Genomic DNA, 19,226 nt, shown 5'->3' on the forward strand with positions numbered 1-19,226 from the left:
GGACCGGGGTGCAGAGTGGAACAGGAGGAGAAAGGGGAGACAGCGTTTACAGCTTGTAAGGGAAAGGGCAATCACCAGGCATAGGCCCAAAGAGAGCATGAGACTCACAACTCTAATGGCTTCCGTACGTACAAACTATTGACAAGTGTCTATAAAATATGTATATGTGCAGAACCAGTTAAGCGCCCCCAAGTTTTATGTTTCCCCTCAGAGCTACCCAGCAAGCTATGAAGAAGAGATAAGAGAAGGAATATTATCCCCTTCCTCTCTGATAAGGAAACTTAGATACAAAGAGGTTATAGCTTGCCCAGTGCCACCTTAGCAAAGTGGTTGAAGAATGGGAAAAGGAGAGAAACGGACCCCCAGGTTTGCCAGATTTAAGCCTTCTACATCAAGAAAAGCTGACAGGAAAAAAAATATATATATATCGCAAGAGCAACAAGGGACCAGAGAAACAGAAGGAAAGTAAGCAACAGCCCTGGTAAGAGTGGAAAGGAATGGAAGGAGGATGAGATGGGAAGAAGGAGAGAGCAGAAAACACTTCTGGCGTCAGAGAAGAGTCCCCCGCACAAGGACCAGCACACAGGAGGTCAGCGGTGGACCACTGGCCTCCTGTCCTCAATAACACATCAAGGCAAGGAGACCAAAGCGAAAACCGTCCTCGAAGAAAACACCCCAATCAATAACGTATCTTCGCTCCAGGCTTTTCAATATAGGCTTTAATTCATAATGCACTCAAAGGGGAAGGAAAGGGAGGGACCAGCGCACTGTTTGGAAGGGGCAATTAAACTAAACACACTGACCTTTCGCTGAAAAGTTGGAGGAGTGTCAGGTGGCTACAGAAGCCACCGCTTGCCTCTTCCACCATGCCCACCCCATTTCCCAAAGCCCAGCTTGGTTTCTTGGTTGCCGGGTCCAGTAAGAACCTACCAACGGCTTTTTTCTGGCTTTCTTTCTTTCTTTTTTTAAACACTTGAAGCTGTAATTAAAACAACCCCCGACTCCTCTTCATCTTTTTCTTAAGTTTCTTTTATTAATTGAATATTTTAAAACCCCGTTTCATCTCCACGTGCACTTTCCAGCGTTCTTAGGCTTAGGAGAAACCCGGAGGCGGGAGCTCCCCACAGCAGTCTCAAAACCCGCAACGGCACCTCTCCCTCAGTCCCGGTGCGCCCCCTCCTCCCCGGGCGCCCCTTCCCAAACCCCGTCCGGTCTCCAGAGGCTGGAGTAAGCCGTGCGGCCGTAGCCCGCGCTGTAATCGTAGGACACCTGATGCGGCGGCGGGGGCGGGGGCAGTGCGCAGTCTGAGAAGAAGGGGGCGAAAGACGCCAAAAGGCCGGGCGCATCCTCGCCGCCGGGAGAGTCCGCCGCAGTGGGGTACAAGGGGCGCAAGGGCTCGTTCAAGGTCAAGCCGCCGCGGGGGGCGGCCAGCGGCGGCTTCTTGGTCGGAGGGCAGCCTGGGGCGCTCCAGGACTCGGAGTACAGTAGGCTCCCCACCATCGCCGGTGGCGGCTCAAAGAGACCAGGCTCCAGCTCCGGGGGACCCCGCAAGACGGCGGCTCCCGTGGGAAAAACATCGAGAGGCTCCGCGGCGAGCAAGACACTCGCCTCGGTGCCGGCGCCGTAGTCGGGCCCCAGCAGCTCGAAGAATTCCACGGCTTCCGCGCCCTTCTCCAAGTCGCCCAAGCTCACGCCGGGCCCCGACGGGCCGCAGCCGCTGCCGCCCGCCCTGGACGGCTCGGTGAAGAAGGACGGGGGCAGGTTGCGGGCCCGCAACGGGACCTTCCTGGCGCCGGGGACTGCCGTGCCTCCCGCGGGGCCGGCCGCGTCCCCTCCCGAGCCCCCAGCGCCCGCTCCACCGAGCCCGGCCACCCGCGCCGCTACCGAACCCCCGGCCCGCTCGTCGCCCCCGGGGACGTGGCGCAGCGAGTCGAAGAGCGCGGCGAGGCTTCGGCTCTGCAGGCTGGCGGCAGCCGCGGCCTGCGACGCCTCCCGCCGAGGAGCCGCCTTGCCGTGGGGCGGGACCGCGACGGTCTGGGCGCCCGGGGCGGCGAGCGGCCGCTTGGCGGGTGTATCCGCGGCGCCTGGAGAGGGCGGGCCGGGGGGCGCGGTGCCCATGAGGCCGCTGCAGCGCTTGATCTGCTTCTGCAGGTACTTGCGGTGGTTCACCTTCCGCTTCGACTTGCCGGGCTTGTCCAGTGCCAGCTTGATGTTGCTGGACGCCGAGTCGATGAAGCTGAGCAGGTCGCGGGTGGCCTCGCGCACGTCCCCGCCCTCGGCGCCCGCCAGCAGCGCGCCCGCTGGTGTCCCGGTCTCATCATCCTCGAAACAGCAGCCCTTGTCCAGGGCTCCGAAGGCGCCCCCCAGCCCGTCCGGGGAGCCCCCGAAGCCGAAGGGGACGAAAGGGTGCGTGCTGAGGAGCGCCGCCTGCACCGCCATCGCCGCGACTCCCGGGCGGCCCGCCGCGCGGCCGGTGCGCCCCCGGCCGATTCCCGCCTGCGACCCAGGCCCGGCTCCCGCACCCGCGCGGCGCGCGCGGCGCAGTGTCCTCGCTCCGCGCCGGGCTCGGTGCTCGGCCTCGCGGGGGAGCTCATTAGGTCTTGTAAGCGAGGGGCGGAGGGAGGGAGTGCGAGGCTACCGCCCCGGTGGCGGAGGGGAGGGGCTTATTTAGCCAGGCCGGGGGCGGGGGTTAGGGGGGTCGTTCTTCTAGGTTTCTGGGCTTTCTCAAGCTCATCACTTTAACCCCTTCGTTTCCCTGCGACGTTTCTGTTGGCCAGCTGCAGCAGCACGAGAGCCGAGGATAACACGGCCTGTCCTCCAACTCCAGCTCCTGTACTACCACGCTCTGGCGCGGGAGACTCTCCCTGAGGCTGAGAAGGCAAGAGTCCGGAGAGGTGGGTTCAGCCCCCTGCTCTGGTAACAATAGTCCCCAGCTACTGAGGGCTTGCTTATGCCAGGCTGTGTGTGTACATTATCACATTAACTTTTTAACAGTACGTCTTATTAATAATAAGTGCATATTCTTATCACCATCTAACAAATGAAGAAACAGCCTCAGAGACGTTTGGTGAGTTGGCCTAAGCCACATCCAGTCCATTTCAACTCTGAAGCCATTCCTAAGTCCTTGACAGGACCTGTGCTTTCTCTTGGCCCGCTCCTCCTCACCTGTATGTTGAGAGAAGGAAACTGCTGTCTCTTCAAGCCGTAGACCTGCTCCGAAGACTCTAACTGGAGTTTTCTGCGGGACTCTCGAGACCGGTGCTCTTTCTTCTACCCTATTTCTATTATACTCTTCTATTACTAGAAGTAACAGTTAGCTCATAGTAAACTGAGGCATGCACTTGGCCCATCTTTTAATATTGTAGATAGAGAGCAGGAGGCAAAGACAATGGAGTCACTACCCTAAGCCAGCTGGTGCTTGAGAGAGGGCCCACAAATCCTGTGTGTGTATAAAACTTTCAGTGCCTTAGGACAAACTATGGATGGGAACCTCTCCCCTACTTACATCCCATTTAAGTTGTCCTCCTGGAACTTCTGTTGCATTTCAAGGATCGCTCTGAAGTTCACTTGGACCCAATTTCACCCGGGCGTGGAGTAGAGAAACTGAGCAATATAGTAGACCATGGAAGATGATTCAGAGAAGATGGCTCTGTTCCCCATTCTGTCTTAGCTCCGCCACTCAGTAGCGCTGTGATTTGGGTTAAAACCCATATTCTGATAAGTACATGACTTTGACCAAACCAGCCAACCTCTCTCTGCCTTAATTTACTCACAGTAAATGCAGGTAAGATCGCCCACCTCATGGGGGCACCTGTCACATTTAAAGGAAACATCCTGTGAAAAATCCTTCTCTGTTGACTCATGCATACCCTGTGTGAGTATTCCCCCTTACTTCCCTAAGACACAAAAAGGTGACTGTATTCCCTCATGTGCCTTTTCTGTCACAGGGTGTTCATGAGTATTCAATGAGATCACATATATCAAGACATAGTGATAGAGAAGACATATAAGTGTGTGATACAGTAATCTCTAAATAAGTTATGATGGGGCGCCTGGGTGGCTCAGTTGGTTAAGCAACTGACTCTTGATTTCAGCTCAGTTCATGATCTCAGGGTTGTGAGATTGTGGTCCTCACTCAGCAGGGAGTCTGCTTGAGCTTCTCTCTCTCTCTCTCTCTCTCCCTCCTCCCCAAAATAAACGAATAAATTTTTAAAAATAAACAAATAATTAAGTTATGATAGTTCAGATGCAGAGTCTGCCTCAGGGAGATCCAGACAGTCTCTTTTAAAACTTTTTTTTTTTTTTTTTTTGCTTTCCAATTAAAACTCTCTAAGTTTTATTTTTCAGGATGTAGCAAGATGGTTTTTGAGCACCCTGAAGGCACAGACTGACCAAAGAGAAGCCAGGTGAGCACTCTCCATTTAGGAGAAGTAGACACCTCCAAGCCAACAGAGCTGAATCAAACTTTTTATTTTTTTTTAATTAAGGTGGTTCAGGTATAATGTACCTTTCATTAAACTTACACACAGGATTTTGTCTTCCATCATTAGACTATCTGTTTTACTCTTGGTGACATTTGCATTAAGGAAGTTGTGTGAGGCCTGTTTCTGAATTGTATTTCTCACCTGTCAGTTGTGGATGTCAGAACTTACCTTCCCCTTTTTGGCAGGACCATTCCATAGGCCTCCAGCTCTGGCAGCTAAGAGCACTCTTTTTTCACCTTCTTTTAACTGAGCAGTACAAATCCCCGGACACAGACAGCATAGGGCTTTACATTTAACTGTTACCTTTAGTCTGAAAAATTTCTCTTAATCTTCAGAGAGTTCACTAAGCCCTAACATAATCATATTCAACATAAGTAGAATATGAAAGGTGTCATATGTAGAAGTCATTTCATTTCCAGATCATTGGAATTTTAAGCTCAGAGGTGATCTGGAGTTACATGAGACCAGGTTCAAATTCTGGCCTGCCATTTGCTAGGAAAAAGTCCTTGGACAAGTCAGTTTGTCTTCCCGAGGCTCAGTTTTTTGATCTGAAAAAATGGGAATGGTTATAACTGTTCTCAGACTCTTTGTGCAAAATATATGACATAACAGGAAAATATTACCTCTGAGTCTTACTTTTCTCATCTGTGCAATAAAGATCATTTCAACTCCTCAAAGATTTTGTGAGTTGGTGTATGTGAAAGTTCCTGGCATGAAACAGCAGCTCAAAAAATACCCACTTTGATTCCTTAGGCTCACCAGTCTCTTACCAACACATCACTCTATAAAATCAGCATCAGGGGCGCCTGGGTGGCTCAGTGGGTTAAAGCCTCTGCCTTCGGCTCAGGTCATGATCCTGGGGTCCTGGGATTGAGCCCCGCATCGGGCTCTCTGCTCGGCAGGGAGCCTGCTTCCTCCTCTCTCTCTCTGCCTGCCTCTCTGCCTACTTGTCTGTCAAATAAATAAATAAAATCTTTAAAAAAAATAAAAAAAATAAAAAAAAATAAAATCAGCATCATCTGCCCTTTCCCCCAACAAAGTGACTATTTTCAAATGCAAGAGGGCAGCTCCACTTGCAGGCTATAGAAATTTAGAAAAAGGCAATATAATGTAGCAGAAGGAGAGATGAAATCAGAGCCTGAGATGAACACTGGAGTCCAGTCCTGACTTTTATTAGCCAACGGATTATAGAAAAGTCCAATGTTCCCATCTATAATATGGAAATAACAGTGTGAACCGATCTGATAAGGCTATTGTGAAAATCAATGAGCTAATGCAAAAGGAAGTTCTTTGTCAACCGTAAAGCTCTATATACACATACAAGATATTCGTGGCTTAGAAGTTCTGTGGCCTGATTCACAAAATTGATCCTTACACATAAAATATCCATCTTGTCACTTATTCATTCAAATACTATTGACACCAACAATGTTGGTGCTAGGACTGGGGAATACAGAGATAAGAAGCCTTTTCTGAAGAACAGACAGCCTTGCAAACAAGTCATTGTAATATAATGCAATACGTGTCTCAGTGAAGTAACTTGAAGGTGCAATAGTTGATGGGATCAGAGGACCCTCAAGTCTGCTCACAAAAGTCTGGGAAGCCTGCATAGATGAAGCAGAGAAAACAAAAAATGGAAATAAAGATTAAAAGAGATCAAGAAATGTACCAAAGGTACCAAGTGCTACCAGAAGGTAGCATTTGAGCTAAGACTTAAATGATGCATTTGGGCATACCGAGCAAGCAAGCCGTATCTGTGGGAACAGCCTGGGCAGAGTCATGGTCATATGAAAGTAACGGTGTTTATAGAAAACTATAGATAATAAGGCAACAAAGAACAACTTCTACTTGAAACAACTAGTACCTGAGGCCAAAATAAATCCTTAGATTTATTATATCCAACTGAATTGTACATGGAGACCCCACTTCATGGTCTGAGATGCTTTCCCCCTTGATCTCCTTTCCTTTGGGGAAGAGCTCTTTCTGGGATGAAATTAGTTTCAGTGGTCAGTGGCCAGCCCCTGCCAGGCCCATCGGCCCCTCCTTCTACACCCTGAGTGAGCACACTCACTTGAATGGCTTTGACATCAATACATTTCACTTCCTATGGGGCAGAGGGACCCAGCTCCAGCATGCACGAGGGCCTCTCTGCACAGCTCTGAACTAGAGCTCTTTTGCCCCAGTGATACCTAATGCTAAGCAAGCGGGATTAGTCTCCTTGGGAACCAAGCCCCCCAGGGGCTCAAGGGCTGAACTGCCCCAAACCGTTTGGGAGAATTGAGATTTCATATTGTTCTTTTACACTTGGATTTCAGGACATTACTTAGACAAAAGCCCACCTGAGAGCTGCCTCCTTTCTTGTGGGTAAATATAGCAGCAGGACCAAGAGCTGACTTACTTATTTTGTTTCCCTCTTTGTAACTTTAATCATACTCCCTGCAGGACAATCTTAGTCCTCAGAGATGTCAGGAATGCACATTCATAAAGGGAAAAATAATTATGCATCTCTCCTCTTTCTCTCTTCTCCCCCCTTACCAATTTCCTATAGCTATTTTTGAAACCTCAAGTAAAATAAATCAATTCCTCTGTTTCACCACAGTATTTACTACATTATCATTTTCATCATGAAATAGCATTACCTCACAAATCGTGCACACCCAAAAACATACCTCTTGTTTTCTTTCTCATCCTTTCCTCCTACAAACCTCCTACAAACTCCTAGAAACAAACATTCTATTAACACTAGATCTTAATGTCCATCTTAAAATATTAGATGTTATTCTGGTTATCTATAATTGTAGAGCAAACTACTCCAAAACTGAGTAACTAAAAACAAACGACATTTTATTGTATCTCACCATATTGAGGATTAGTAATTTGAGCAATCCTTGGCTGAGTGGTCCTTCTGGTCCATTCCACATCGACTATGGTTGGTCTGGAGGATCCAAGATGGTGTCATTCACAGGACTGCTCCTGTGCATGCATGTTCTGGCCTCAGCAACAGACCGATCTAAGAGTCCTCAGATTTCCTACACGGAGGCTCAGGAATCCCAGAGACAATGCTGCAAGTGGCCCCATCGGGCAATTCCCAGGCTTCTTAGGAAATAGTCCCAGAACTCCCAGGATGTCATTTTCACGACATTCTACTGGTCAAGCTAGTCACGAAGGCCAGCTCAGATTCAAGTGGGGGGAAATTAGAATCCAACCCTCAATGGAAGAAATAGCAAAGAATTGGTTTGGTACATTTCTTGATCTCTTTTAATCTTTATTGCCTCCATTTTTTGGTCTTCTCTGCAATTGGTTTATTGAAGAAATTGGCCATTGCCTTGTCATCTCTCCCACATTCTAACTTACTTAGTTGCATCCATTTCCACAGTGTCATTTAACATGTTTCTCTGGCCCCTGTTTCCTGTAAATGGGAAGTAGATGTCGAGTCTTGATCAGATTCATGTTCTTTTTTTATTCTGTAGTATTCATCCACACACAATAGAATACTGCTACAATATGTATAATACTTTCATAATAACAATGCCAATATTCTTACTAATAACATAATTACTACAAACAATTCTTTTTCTTTCCTTCTTCTTCTTTTTTTTTTTTTGTTTTGCCATCCTTTTATCCTCCAAACATATCCCACTAGTGAGAAACAGTCCAATTACTATGTTTTAAATTCACCTCAAAAAAACCCTATGTCGGGGGGGCACCTGGGTGGCTCAGTTGGTTAACCCTCTGCCTTCGGCTCAGGTCATGGTCCCAGGGTCCTGGGATGGAGTCCCACATCGGGTTCTCTGCTCAGCGGGGAGCCTGCCTCCCCCTCCCCACCTGCCTGCCTCTCTGTCTACTTGTGATCTCTGTCAAATAAATAAATAAAATCTTAAAAAAAAAAAAAATCCTATGTGGGGATGCCTGGGTGGCTCAGTGCCTTAAGCGTCTGCCTTTGACTCAGGTTAGGATCCCGGGGTCCTGAGATCAAGTTCCACGTCGGGTTCCTTACTCAGCGGGGAACTGCTTTTCCCTTTGCTTGCTGCTCCCCCCTGCTTGTGAGCTCTCACTCTCTCTCTGACAAATAAATAAAATTAAAAAAAAAAATCCTATGTGTTTAGGCCACCAATGCAATAAAAAGGTAGGTTCATTTGTTTTACTTTGCTTTATATAAAAATTGCTTTATAAATCTTTGTTTCATAATTTTTTAAAACTTACATGGTTTCAAAATTAAAACGACACCACAAGAAATATTCAGGGAGGGCTAGCTTTCCCTATAGCCCCTCTATCCTATTTTCTCCCCTCTTCCTATAAGTAATCATTGTTGTTTTGTTTGGGTTTATTCTTTGTTAGATAATCATATTTTTATTATATATGCTTTCCTCTACCTTGTTTCTTTCACTCAACAATAATATATCTTCATTTATTTTCTTTTACAGTTGTCTAATATTTCACTGAGTGGATCTCCTCAGTTTATTCAAACAGTGTTCTTATGATTAACTTAGCTGGGGTTTTCCCAGGCCTTTTATATTACAAACAGTGCTACAATGAATAGCTTCAATGTAAAACCAAGATTTACTAACTACTGGTCTGGGGCTCCTTTCATAATACCAGTGTAGTTATGAATTGCTTAGGAAAGATAGAAGGATCCTTTGTATTAGAGCCAGTCAGATATTTCTTTCAAGTGTTCTCATGAAGAGGAAAATGTAAAATGGAGTGAACAGTCTTCATACACAATAGCTGTGGTTGATTATTACAAGAATGGCCCCGGGGTGCCTGGACAGGTGGGTTAAGTGTCTGCCTCTTGATCTCATCTCAGGTCTCCATTTCAAAATCTACTTAAAAAAAGGGGTGGGTGGGGGGAGAATGGCCCCAGTGAATCACTGATCCCTGGATCCAAACCCCTTTGCAGTATGACATTGGAGCTCTTCCCATAGTTTATTTCTCTACACCTTCGAATCTGTACTCGAGACAGTACACATGTTCCAGCCTTTGCAACTTCCAAGTTAAGAGATTTGGCAGCTTCTGCTTTCATATTCTTGGAACCCTGAGGCCCCACACTGTGAACAATCCCAGGAGAATCAAGTTACCCCTGAGGACAGCCAGCACCACTGCAAGATATGCCAGTGAGGCCATTCTGCAACCCCCCAAACCCAGTCAAATCATCAGACAACTAAAGTCACAGGAATGGTTCCAGGAACCACCTGCAAAAGAACCATTCATATTGCCAACTGATACAACTGTTATAAAATAATAAATTTTGGTTTTAAGCCAGTAAATTTTGGGATGGTTTGTTAGGAAACAAGTTTCATTGGCTATTTGTTAATTAATAGCTCACTGTGGAAGAACAGCCCCACACACCAGTAAATCCTAACAAAGCAACTAAACAGAAAGCCTTCATTCTGAGCACCTTGGAAATATTTCTTGCGGAAGATAATTCCTGCCCTGCCCACTTCAAATGAGATAACGGATGTGAAAACACTCTGCAAACAGGGAAGCATCCTACCAATCTCTCTTTGTCCATTTTTTTAAGAAATGCTATTAGCTGTCCAGAATATTGCTAAACCAGGGCAGCAAATAGTACATGCCTAAAATCAACATTAGATTCTCCTACCCTAGACGATCACTAAGTTGATGTTTCCTAAACTGTACCCTCCACTCCCTGCTTGTCATCAATGATTGCTCAGCTGATCCCCAGTGATTTCAAGGGGAAAAAAGCTGAAACTATTTTGTGTACATATTCTATAAATTTTAAATTAAAAATTAATTATGACTTTCATAGAAATCACAATTTATCCTTTATAATCATATCTTAGTGGTTACACATGTATTACAAGGACTGCATATGTTTGTTCCAGCTAAATTATGTGACCGTTCAGTTAACAGATGTGCTTGTCACTTCATTTTTATGTAATTTACACATTACAGTTTTTGTTAGTTATATTTTCATTCTCTTCATTAATATAGTACATGTCTGGATCTCAAGTCTGTGAAAGTAGATCAATGGCTTCAAAGAAGTTTTTGTAGTACTGAATTAGTGAGAAAAATATAAAGAACATTATATATTATATATAGTGAACAAGACAAATGAAAATATAAAATGTATATGCTGACATTAATGTATCGCTGAGTGAAATAATTTATAAAACACTGCAAAAGAAAAGAAAAAAGAAGAAGAAATTTGGAAACTAGCTGGTTTGGGCCACAGGACCCAGTAAAGCTTCAGTATTTGAGAAAGCAAGAGTGAGGAGGGAGACTGAAAATAGGAATTGGCTGAAAGCCTGTTTAGGAAGCAGTTAGTTTCTAAGATCCCTTCCCAATCTCACGCAGTCACAAAACAACCTCTCTTCTAATTGGATTTGGAAACAAGGTTTTTATTTCCTATGGATTTGGACCCAGTATGTTTCCAGTCTAGGGGATTCCCTGTGCAACGGAGAGTGAACAATGAGGGATTAAATGAAGCCCCACGTTATGAATAATGACTCTCAACATATTAAGTTAGTTTCAGAATGTATGCAGCAGGTTATCTACTCCTTAATCAGGAAATTGGAGTATTCTTCTCTGAAGGGTTAATAGCACATGATAAAAAATTGGATAGGTTTCCAATAAGCTTTTCAGTTATCCACTCTTAAAAATGAATTGTCATCCAACGTTCATCAAATATTTTGGCAATGTCTTCAACATGGATGGCAGAGACAAACAAAACAAAAACAAGAACAAGAAACTGTGTGGAATGAGAATCCCAGAGGAAACTTACAATAAAAAGAATAAAGGAAAACTTCCATATAAATTATAATTAAAAGAAATAAAATAAGATTAAAGATATGAGAAAATACTGGAATCATGAAACAAGAGTTAATGATACCAAAAAAAGGGAAAGGAATCAAAAACAAGGACAATCTCTTAGAAATTTGTGGTAATAAATTTTAAAAAGTCAATAGAACGATTGGAAGATAAAGTTGAGGAAATCTCCTAGAGAGAACAAAAGCCAAAGAGATGTTCAACATTAAGCCTAAAGGAATTTCAGAAAAGAGAATAGACAAAATGGAGAAGAAAATATTATCAAAGAAATAAAACAAGGAGTAGGGGAGGAGGGTGGGAGGTTAGGTAAGCCTGGTGGTGGGTATTCAGGAAGGCACATATTGCATGGAGCACTGGGTGTGGTGCAGAAACAATGAATCTTGGAACACTGAAAAAATAAATTAAATAATTAAATAAATAAAACAAGGAAATTTTGTAGAACTGAAAGATATGCATTTCCAAATTAAAAGAACCTACTAAATGCCTAGCAAACTTTATGAAAAAAAGACCCACACCAAAGCACATTACAGATTTGTAGAATATCAAAGAATAAAGGACCCCAGGGAAAAATAAACATCATGCACAAAAAATAAAAATAAAAATGGAATCAGAATAACATCAGACCTAGGGGCTCCCGGGTGGCTCAGTCAGTTAAGGTTTTGTGATTTCACCTCAGGTCATGATCTCATGGTTGTGAGATCCAGCCCCACACTAAGCTCTGTGCTGAGCCTGCGGAGCCTGCTTAAGATTCTCTTGCCTCTCCCTCTGCACCTCCCCCCTTCACTGTTTGCACTCTCGCTCTCTTTCCAAAAAAAAAAAAAAAAATTAAAAAAAATAAAATAAAATCTCTCATTAACAACACTGAGACCTGGAAAACAACAGAGCAATAACCTGAAAAATCTTAGAGAAAATTATTTCCTACTTAGAATTCTATACCAAACCCAGTGATCACTCAAGCGTGAGTATAGAACAGCAACATATTCAGACATGTAATACCTTATAAAATTGTCCCTCAAGAAAGTTTTCTCAGGGAACCACTGAATAATGTGCTTCATGAAAAAGATAGAAGAAAAGGGTATCCAGAAAACAGGGGATCCATCATGAGATAGAATCAAATAGAATTCCCTGGATGATAACCAAGAGAAGTATCACAATAATAACCACAGAGCAGGCCAAGGGATGACAATTTGTCCAAATTGAAACAGGAGAATGGAGAATTCCTGGAGAAGGAGGGGATGACTCCAAGAAAAATAAATGAAAGTGATAGATATACTTGGGTTTTGACCATGATGGTGGGAGGTGGCAGATACCTTCGCTGCTTTCAATACCCCACACTTATTCTTAGCTGATAGAGCCCACCTACTCCTGCGGAAGCTGAGTATGACAGACAATTGCATCTCCCTTTCAACTATAGCATGGCTTGAGATCCAATCTTGGCCAATGGGACATCAGGAAAAACTACTCTTGGAATTCTAGGAGAGTCCCCCTTTACCTACGTATAAAAGACAGATGAAAGGAGAGAATGGAAAGAGAGAGGAAGAATTGTTCCCCACCTTGCCTTTGTTCATATATAAGTGATACTTGGAGCTATGGCAGACATCTTAGAACCATGAGGGGGAAAGCCTAAAAAGCAAAAATCAACCTGTTGAGGTTGGCAGACCGGAAATGTGAAAAGCACCTGGATCCTCAATGACCTTATAATGTCACTGAATTAACCAATCCTAGAACTCCAATCTATAGACTTCTTTTTTTAATTTTAAGATTTTATTTATTCATTTTTGAGAGAGAGAGAGAGAGAGAAAGCACAAGGGGGTAGGAGCAGAAGGAGAAGCAGACTCCCCACTGGACAAGGAGCCCAACGCAGGACTCAATCCCCAGGCCCCAGGATCATAACTGAATTGAAGGCAGATGCTTAGCCAACTGAGCCACTTGGGCCCCCCCCCTTTTTTTTAAAGATACAGTCTTCTTTAAGAGTGAGATAATAGGGGTGCCTGGGTGACTCAGTAGGTTAAGCATCTGCCTTTGGCTCAGGTCATGATTTCGGGGCTCTCTGCTCAGCCGGGAGTCTGCTGCTGCTTCTTCCCCTCCCTCTGTACTCTATCTCAAATAAATAAATAAATAAATAAATAAATAAATAATAAAAATTTAAAAATAAGACTGAGACAATAAACCTCTTCTTCTGTTTAGCTCCTTTTAGTTGGGCGTGATGATACTTGCAATCGAAAGCATTCTAAATTTAAGAAGCTGTTATCCTTCTGTTACTGCATTTAGGGAAGAGTTAGTGAAATGTACATAGAAAATTAAGTTACTCCCCCCCACCACCACCAAAGAAGGCAGTCATTAACTTCAGGTAAAACAGAAAACTGCACAAGAAATTTCAGTAAAATATATATGGACTGGGAAGAATACTTACATAATCACAGAATCATCATTGAATATGAATTTAACCCAACTTTGTGCTGGAACTGTATGGGAGGACTGGGAAACTTAGAGGGGCAGCACCCCACAGGTGGAAAAGGTGTAAGGGTTCTGTAAGCAATAGTTTCAGGGAAGGTGGCCTTTTGAGGGGTAACACAAAAGATGAAAAGGAAGAGAAAGCAGAACTGGACAAGGAGAGCCATCAGACTCCAATGCAGATCTGAGACCTCCGAAAGGAAAGCAAAGAGGAAGCCAAGCCCAGCAGGGAGGGCCTCAGACAGTTGGGTGACCTGACAGAAGTCTCTGCAAACCCGCAGGAGATGTCTGCAGCTAAGACGACTCATGAAAGGAGAACTACACTAGGCAGAAGCAGCTAGGCCTTTGCATCAGCACTTTGTGCAGTCGTCATCTGAAGGGGTCACCTCCGTGTGAGTGTGATCAGCTTTAGAAGAGGAGGAAGCCTGAGCAAGCTAACCCCTGAACACTGCCAGCTCGCCATACTGGCATCAGCTAGGCAATGAGTCCTTTCCTGAAGAGGGATCTGGGCAGTGCATCTCCCTGTCTGTCACATAAGACTGTTTTGAAATATGTGGGTAAAAATAGAAAGAAGAAATAGTTTTTGAATGTTTAAAGTGAGAGGGCACCTGGGTGGCTCAGTCATTAAGCATCTGCCTTCAACTCAGGTCATGATCCTGGAGTCCCGGAATGGAGCCCCGCATCGGGCTCTGCTCAGCGGAGAGCCTGCTTCTCCCTCTGCCCCTCACCCTGCCCATGCTCGCTCTCTCTCTTCCTCTCAAATGAATAAATAAAATCTTTAAAAAAAATGTTTAAAGTGAGGGTTGGAAATAGGGATAATGAGAAGAAAATTGTAGTAATACTTTGTGCTTTATAAACCATGCACATATTTATTTTAATAACACATTAAAATCTAAATTTAAAAAGTAATTCTACATAAGCTTTTCACAATTACTTTATTCCATATAGAAATTATTATACTATAATGCTAATTTGTAACAATGCCAAGGATATTTCTCAAGTGCCTTACCTTGGCAACATTTTTAGTATCCTGAATAGCCAGGCCTAATCAGTAATTTCAAGCTGAGATATCAAGACTATTTTATGTTGAGGATAAGATAACAGGATTTTTAGAAATAGAACTGTGGTTTAAAGCAGCCTGATTTTTTCCTTTTAGGTGATGATTTTCTTCACTTACCCAAGAAAGAAATTAAAGGCTCATTTTGGAGAAATATTTCAAAACTATATCAACATACTGCAATGGAGTATTGAAAAGTACTTTCTAGAACCAAATGCAGCTAAAATTAAAACTGGAAGTCCATGCACCGTTATTTCACAAATTAAAATATTCAAGTATGTTATACTTGTAAAATTAACATCTGATGGGATGTTGAGTTAAAAATCTTTTTATAATCTCTAGGTCTTTACAACTGGGCTGATAGTCATAGAAAACCAGATAGGTAGATAGAGAGGTAGATGATAGATAGATAGATAGATAGATAGATAGATAGATAAAGAGAAAGAGATCCTAATGTGAGCAAATTTCTGCACTGGTTCAGCTGTTGTTACCACCATGATCCCAGACTTATTCTTCTGCTCCCTCCTCACTAATGTGTCAGTTGTCATCCTTATGTGGGTGCTTCATGGTTGCAAGACAGCTGATTCACTTCCAAACATCACACCACTATTCTGAAAGGGCAAAGGGCCTTTTCCCTGGAAGCCCTTATGATTTTATACATAAAGGGAAGCCCTTCACAGAAAAACATCTCATTAGCCAAAACTAGATCATATGCTTACCCTTACACTACTCAATGACCAAGGAAAAGGGTATTACCTTGCTTTGTTTAGACCAATTTTAATCTACCCCCGGAGCTGCCTAGGCATCTACACTTACTGAGATGGAGGGATCTCTGCCCAACACCCAAGAATCCCCACTTATAATGGATAAGATGCCTTGTTTGATCCAAATATCCAGAACTCTCTAACAGAACCAACAAACATTTGCTGTTATTCCCAATAAGCTATAATTGGGAGTTAGAATTTTTTAATTTAGTCTAAATAGAGAATTTTAAAAATTACCTAGTATTAGAATCTGACCCTATAGCTGAAGAAACCTGTTAATGATCTGGATATAATCACATCGGTGAAAGTCTGCATATGAGTTCATCATTACTTTTTAAAAAATTAATATACTGTATTATTAGTTTCAGAGGTAGAGATCAGTGATTCATCAGTCTTATCTAATACCCAGTGCCCTCCTTAATGTCCATCACCCAGTTACCCCACTCCCCCACCTTTTTACTACTTTTTAAAGCTGTTTCTTCATTTTTTAAAAACTTCATTTCATTTACTTAAAATTGGTGATGTGTATTAATGGTCACGGGTTTTCTTTTTGGGGTGATAAAAACGTTCTAGAATTAGTGGTGATGGTTGCATAGCTTTGTTAATATACTAAAAACCACTGAATCATGTACTTCAAAAGGGTGAATTTTTGTGGCATATGAATTATATCTTTAAAAAATTGGTGGCATGCATGTGTGCTGATTCCTGTTATGGAAAAAAAAAAAGTGAGAAAAATTAACAAGCCCCTGAACGTGGAATCTTCTGTTGTTCAGAGTTCATTCAAATACCTGATTGTGCATACCCTTCTTAGAGACTTAAGTTGGATCAGAGTGGAGCATATCCATCAGGGCACAGCATAAGGCTCGCCTGAGTCGACGGAGGTTTACACCAGAATGTGACAAGTGCGAACACCAGAGACACTCAGGGTCTCAGCAAGCCTGAGTAACTTGAGCAGCCCTCAGCCCAATATCCGGTATGCCAGATAGAAATGCTTAAAGACCTAGATCCTATTATATGAGGTTGAATTCATTCAATTAAACAGCTTAAGCAGCTCGGATCAGCCGCTGGAACCCCTCTCTGCACAGTGCTAAAACAATGGCCTAAGGGGCAGCTGAAGTTTGTTTTCTCTTGTGTGAGGCCAGCTGGAGTTGCCTAGCACATGGCCAAGCTGGGGAGGGCCAACACAACGTAATTGCATTAAACCTGCCTGTTCTTTCCGGAAAGCATTTCCTGACAGCATCAAGGAGGAAATGAATTAAGGGGGAGATTTCAAGTCTTAGAATTCCATACCTACCTTTCAATCTCCCTCCCCTAACTCCTCAAAATCACTTTTATAAAAAGAGAACCTGAATTTAGACTCTCCTACTTAAGGCTTGTTTTACTACATTATGCTTGGTCTTTCCTCATCATTATTAAAGTGACTTTCATCAGGCATATTATTTGGGGTGGCAGAAAACATACTAGATTATATTTCTCTATGGCAGAATCGGGGTATCACTAATTCCATTGCACTTTCTGAGAATCCTATTCTGCTTTCAAATGTTAACTTTCTCAAAAAGGCCTCCCAGGTTTTTGTTACCACCAATTCAGGCTGCTCTATCTCCTTCCCTCCTACTTCCTGATACTTTACCTTAATGTCTTTGATGGCACTTCTTTCTTCATTCATCCATTCACTCACCGAGCATTTATTGAGCCTCAACTGTATATCTGAAGCATAGCAGGGACCTTCATTGTTCATTGTTCATTGTTCACAATAACCCTTTCAGATAGTTAATGTCATGCCTGTTTTACTGAAGGCACCTAAAGTCACAGAGCTGAGGTAGCCTGCGGATAGTCAAAGAGCTGGTATGGACAGCGTTAGCTTCAAATCTAAATCCACCATCCCCATGCCCAGTCTGCTGGGGATCCGCTGTTGGTGTTCTTGACTAGCCCTGTCACTTAGGAAATAGCTATTGGGAACTACTATGTGCTAGGCACCATCCTAAGCACCAAAAGACATAAATAAGTCCTGGTCCTAAGAAGAAAGTCACATTCCCAACGATTTATCTGAGTCCAACTGTCATGTCAGTTTATTCATTCAGCAGACATTTGCTGAGCACCTGCAGTATCCTAGGTACACCATGCTCTAGGCATGGAGAAATGCCATAGACATGCCTTCTGTCCTAAGGACAGCGTTTGAATAGAGGCACAAGCAGATGGTTACTGGAGCAAAGAAGGGGAAAAAGGCTCCATAAAGAAGATGCCATTGAGTTGTGCCATAAAGGACAAGGAGTTTCAGTAACTATAATTCTTCAAGAAGGTGGGGGGAAGAGCATCCTGAAAGAGTCCTCATGGGACAGGACGTGGAGGTATAAAACTGCAAGGCAGCATCAGAGTAATTGTGGTAGTACCATGCAGCTGGAATATAGGGTGTGAGGCAGGGAGCAGAGGGAGATAAGATCAAAAAGCGTGCCTCAGATGCCTGTGCAGAGGAGCTTAGACTTGATCTTATGAAAACAGAGAGAACCACTGGAGATTTTCGAGCAGAGGAACTTATTTATCCTTGTGTTGCATGGCATGTGGCACACTGCCTTGTCTGTGGTAGCAGTTTTTAGCATTTGTCACTTTCCTGGCACCAGAGAAGACTTTGGCCCCCAACCTGATGCCATGCTCTCTTTAAGGAGGAAAAATAATGCCTATGCTCTTGCATACAGCAATTTTCTTGCCAGCCCCTGTGCCAAGTCATCCCAGGTTTGAGAGCAATCTTTCTCTTTTATCCGAGGCCAAATTGCTGCCTCCATGTTGTTGTCACTGCTACAGACTCCGCTAATTTCTCCTCGGCAAAAAGAAGCTTGTCCAGTGGAAGAAGCCCTAGAGGGGAGATTTAAGGAACCAGTGTCCCGATCCCAGCTTTATAAATACTTAGAGTGTAACCTTGGCCTATCTCCCATCTGTAAAATGGATAGATGATCTCTCCATTCCCTCCCAGACTTAAGAAGCTCTGATTTTAGGGGCACCTGGGTGGTGCAGTTGCTAAGCATCTGACTCTTGATTTCTGCTCAAGTTGTGATCTCAGGGTCCTGAGATCGAGCCTTGCCTCAGGCTCTGCACTCAGTACATTCTGCTTGAGATTCTCTCTTCCCATCCTCTGCCTCCTCCTCTGCCCCTGCTGCACATGCTCTCTCTCAAATAAATAAATAAATCTTTTTAAAAAATACTTTATTTATTTATTTGTCAGAAAGAAAGAGCACACAAGCAGGGGGGAGTGGCAGGCAGCAGCCACACAAGCAGGCGGGAGTGGCAGGGAGCAGCTCCCTGCTGAGCAAGGAGCCCAATGTGGTACTTGATCCTGGGAACCTGGGATCATGACCTGAGCCAACCAGGTGTTCCTAAATAAATAAATCTTTAAAAATTTTTTTAAAAAATCTCTGATTTTAAATGCAGGTTCAACATGCTTTTAGCCAGGCCAGATCGAAGCTGTATCTACAAAGTTCTGCTCTACCATGTAGCAGAATAATTTTGTAATTTGTTTTATTCTCCCTGTACTATGCCTCACATCTCCATCCTCTACCAACTCTTTGCCTATTCTAGAAAGGTTGCTAGGATGTTTGTACCTGTGCCTCAGGAGAGTTTTGTGTTGCTAACCAGAAGCAGAAGTTGCTACAGAAAACCCTCTCTGCCAGTTTTTGAAAGTCTAAACGT

At 43.7% G+C, this 19,226-nt stretch overlaps 1 protein-coding gene across 1 annotated transcript; it reads right to left on the reverse strand.

Annotated features, from left to right (window-relative positions):
• Positions 1-1,158: 1,158 nt before the first annotated feature.
• FAM181B (family with sequence similarity 181 member B) lies at positions 1,159-2,439 on the reverse strand (the record flags this gene model as incomplete). The annotated part of the gene is made up of 1 exon (XM_080817127.1): positions 1,159-2,439. One exon carries the CDS (start codon positions 2,437-2,439, stop codon positions 1,159-1,161), a length of 1,281 nt encoding a protein of 426 aa, XP_080673253.1.
• Between the last annotated feature and the right edge of the window lie 16,787 nt (positions 2,440-19,226).

The sequence above is a fragment of the Martes martes genome (assembly GCF_963455335.1).
Source record: "Martes martes genome assembly, chromosome: 10".
Lineage (NCBI taxonomy): Eukaryota > Metazoa > Chordata > Mammalia > Carnivora > Mustelidae > Martes > Martes martes.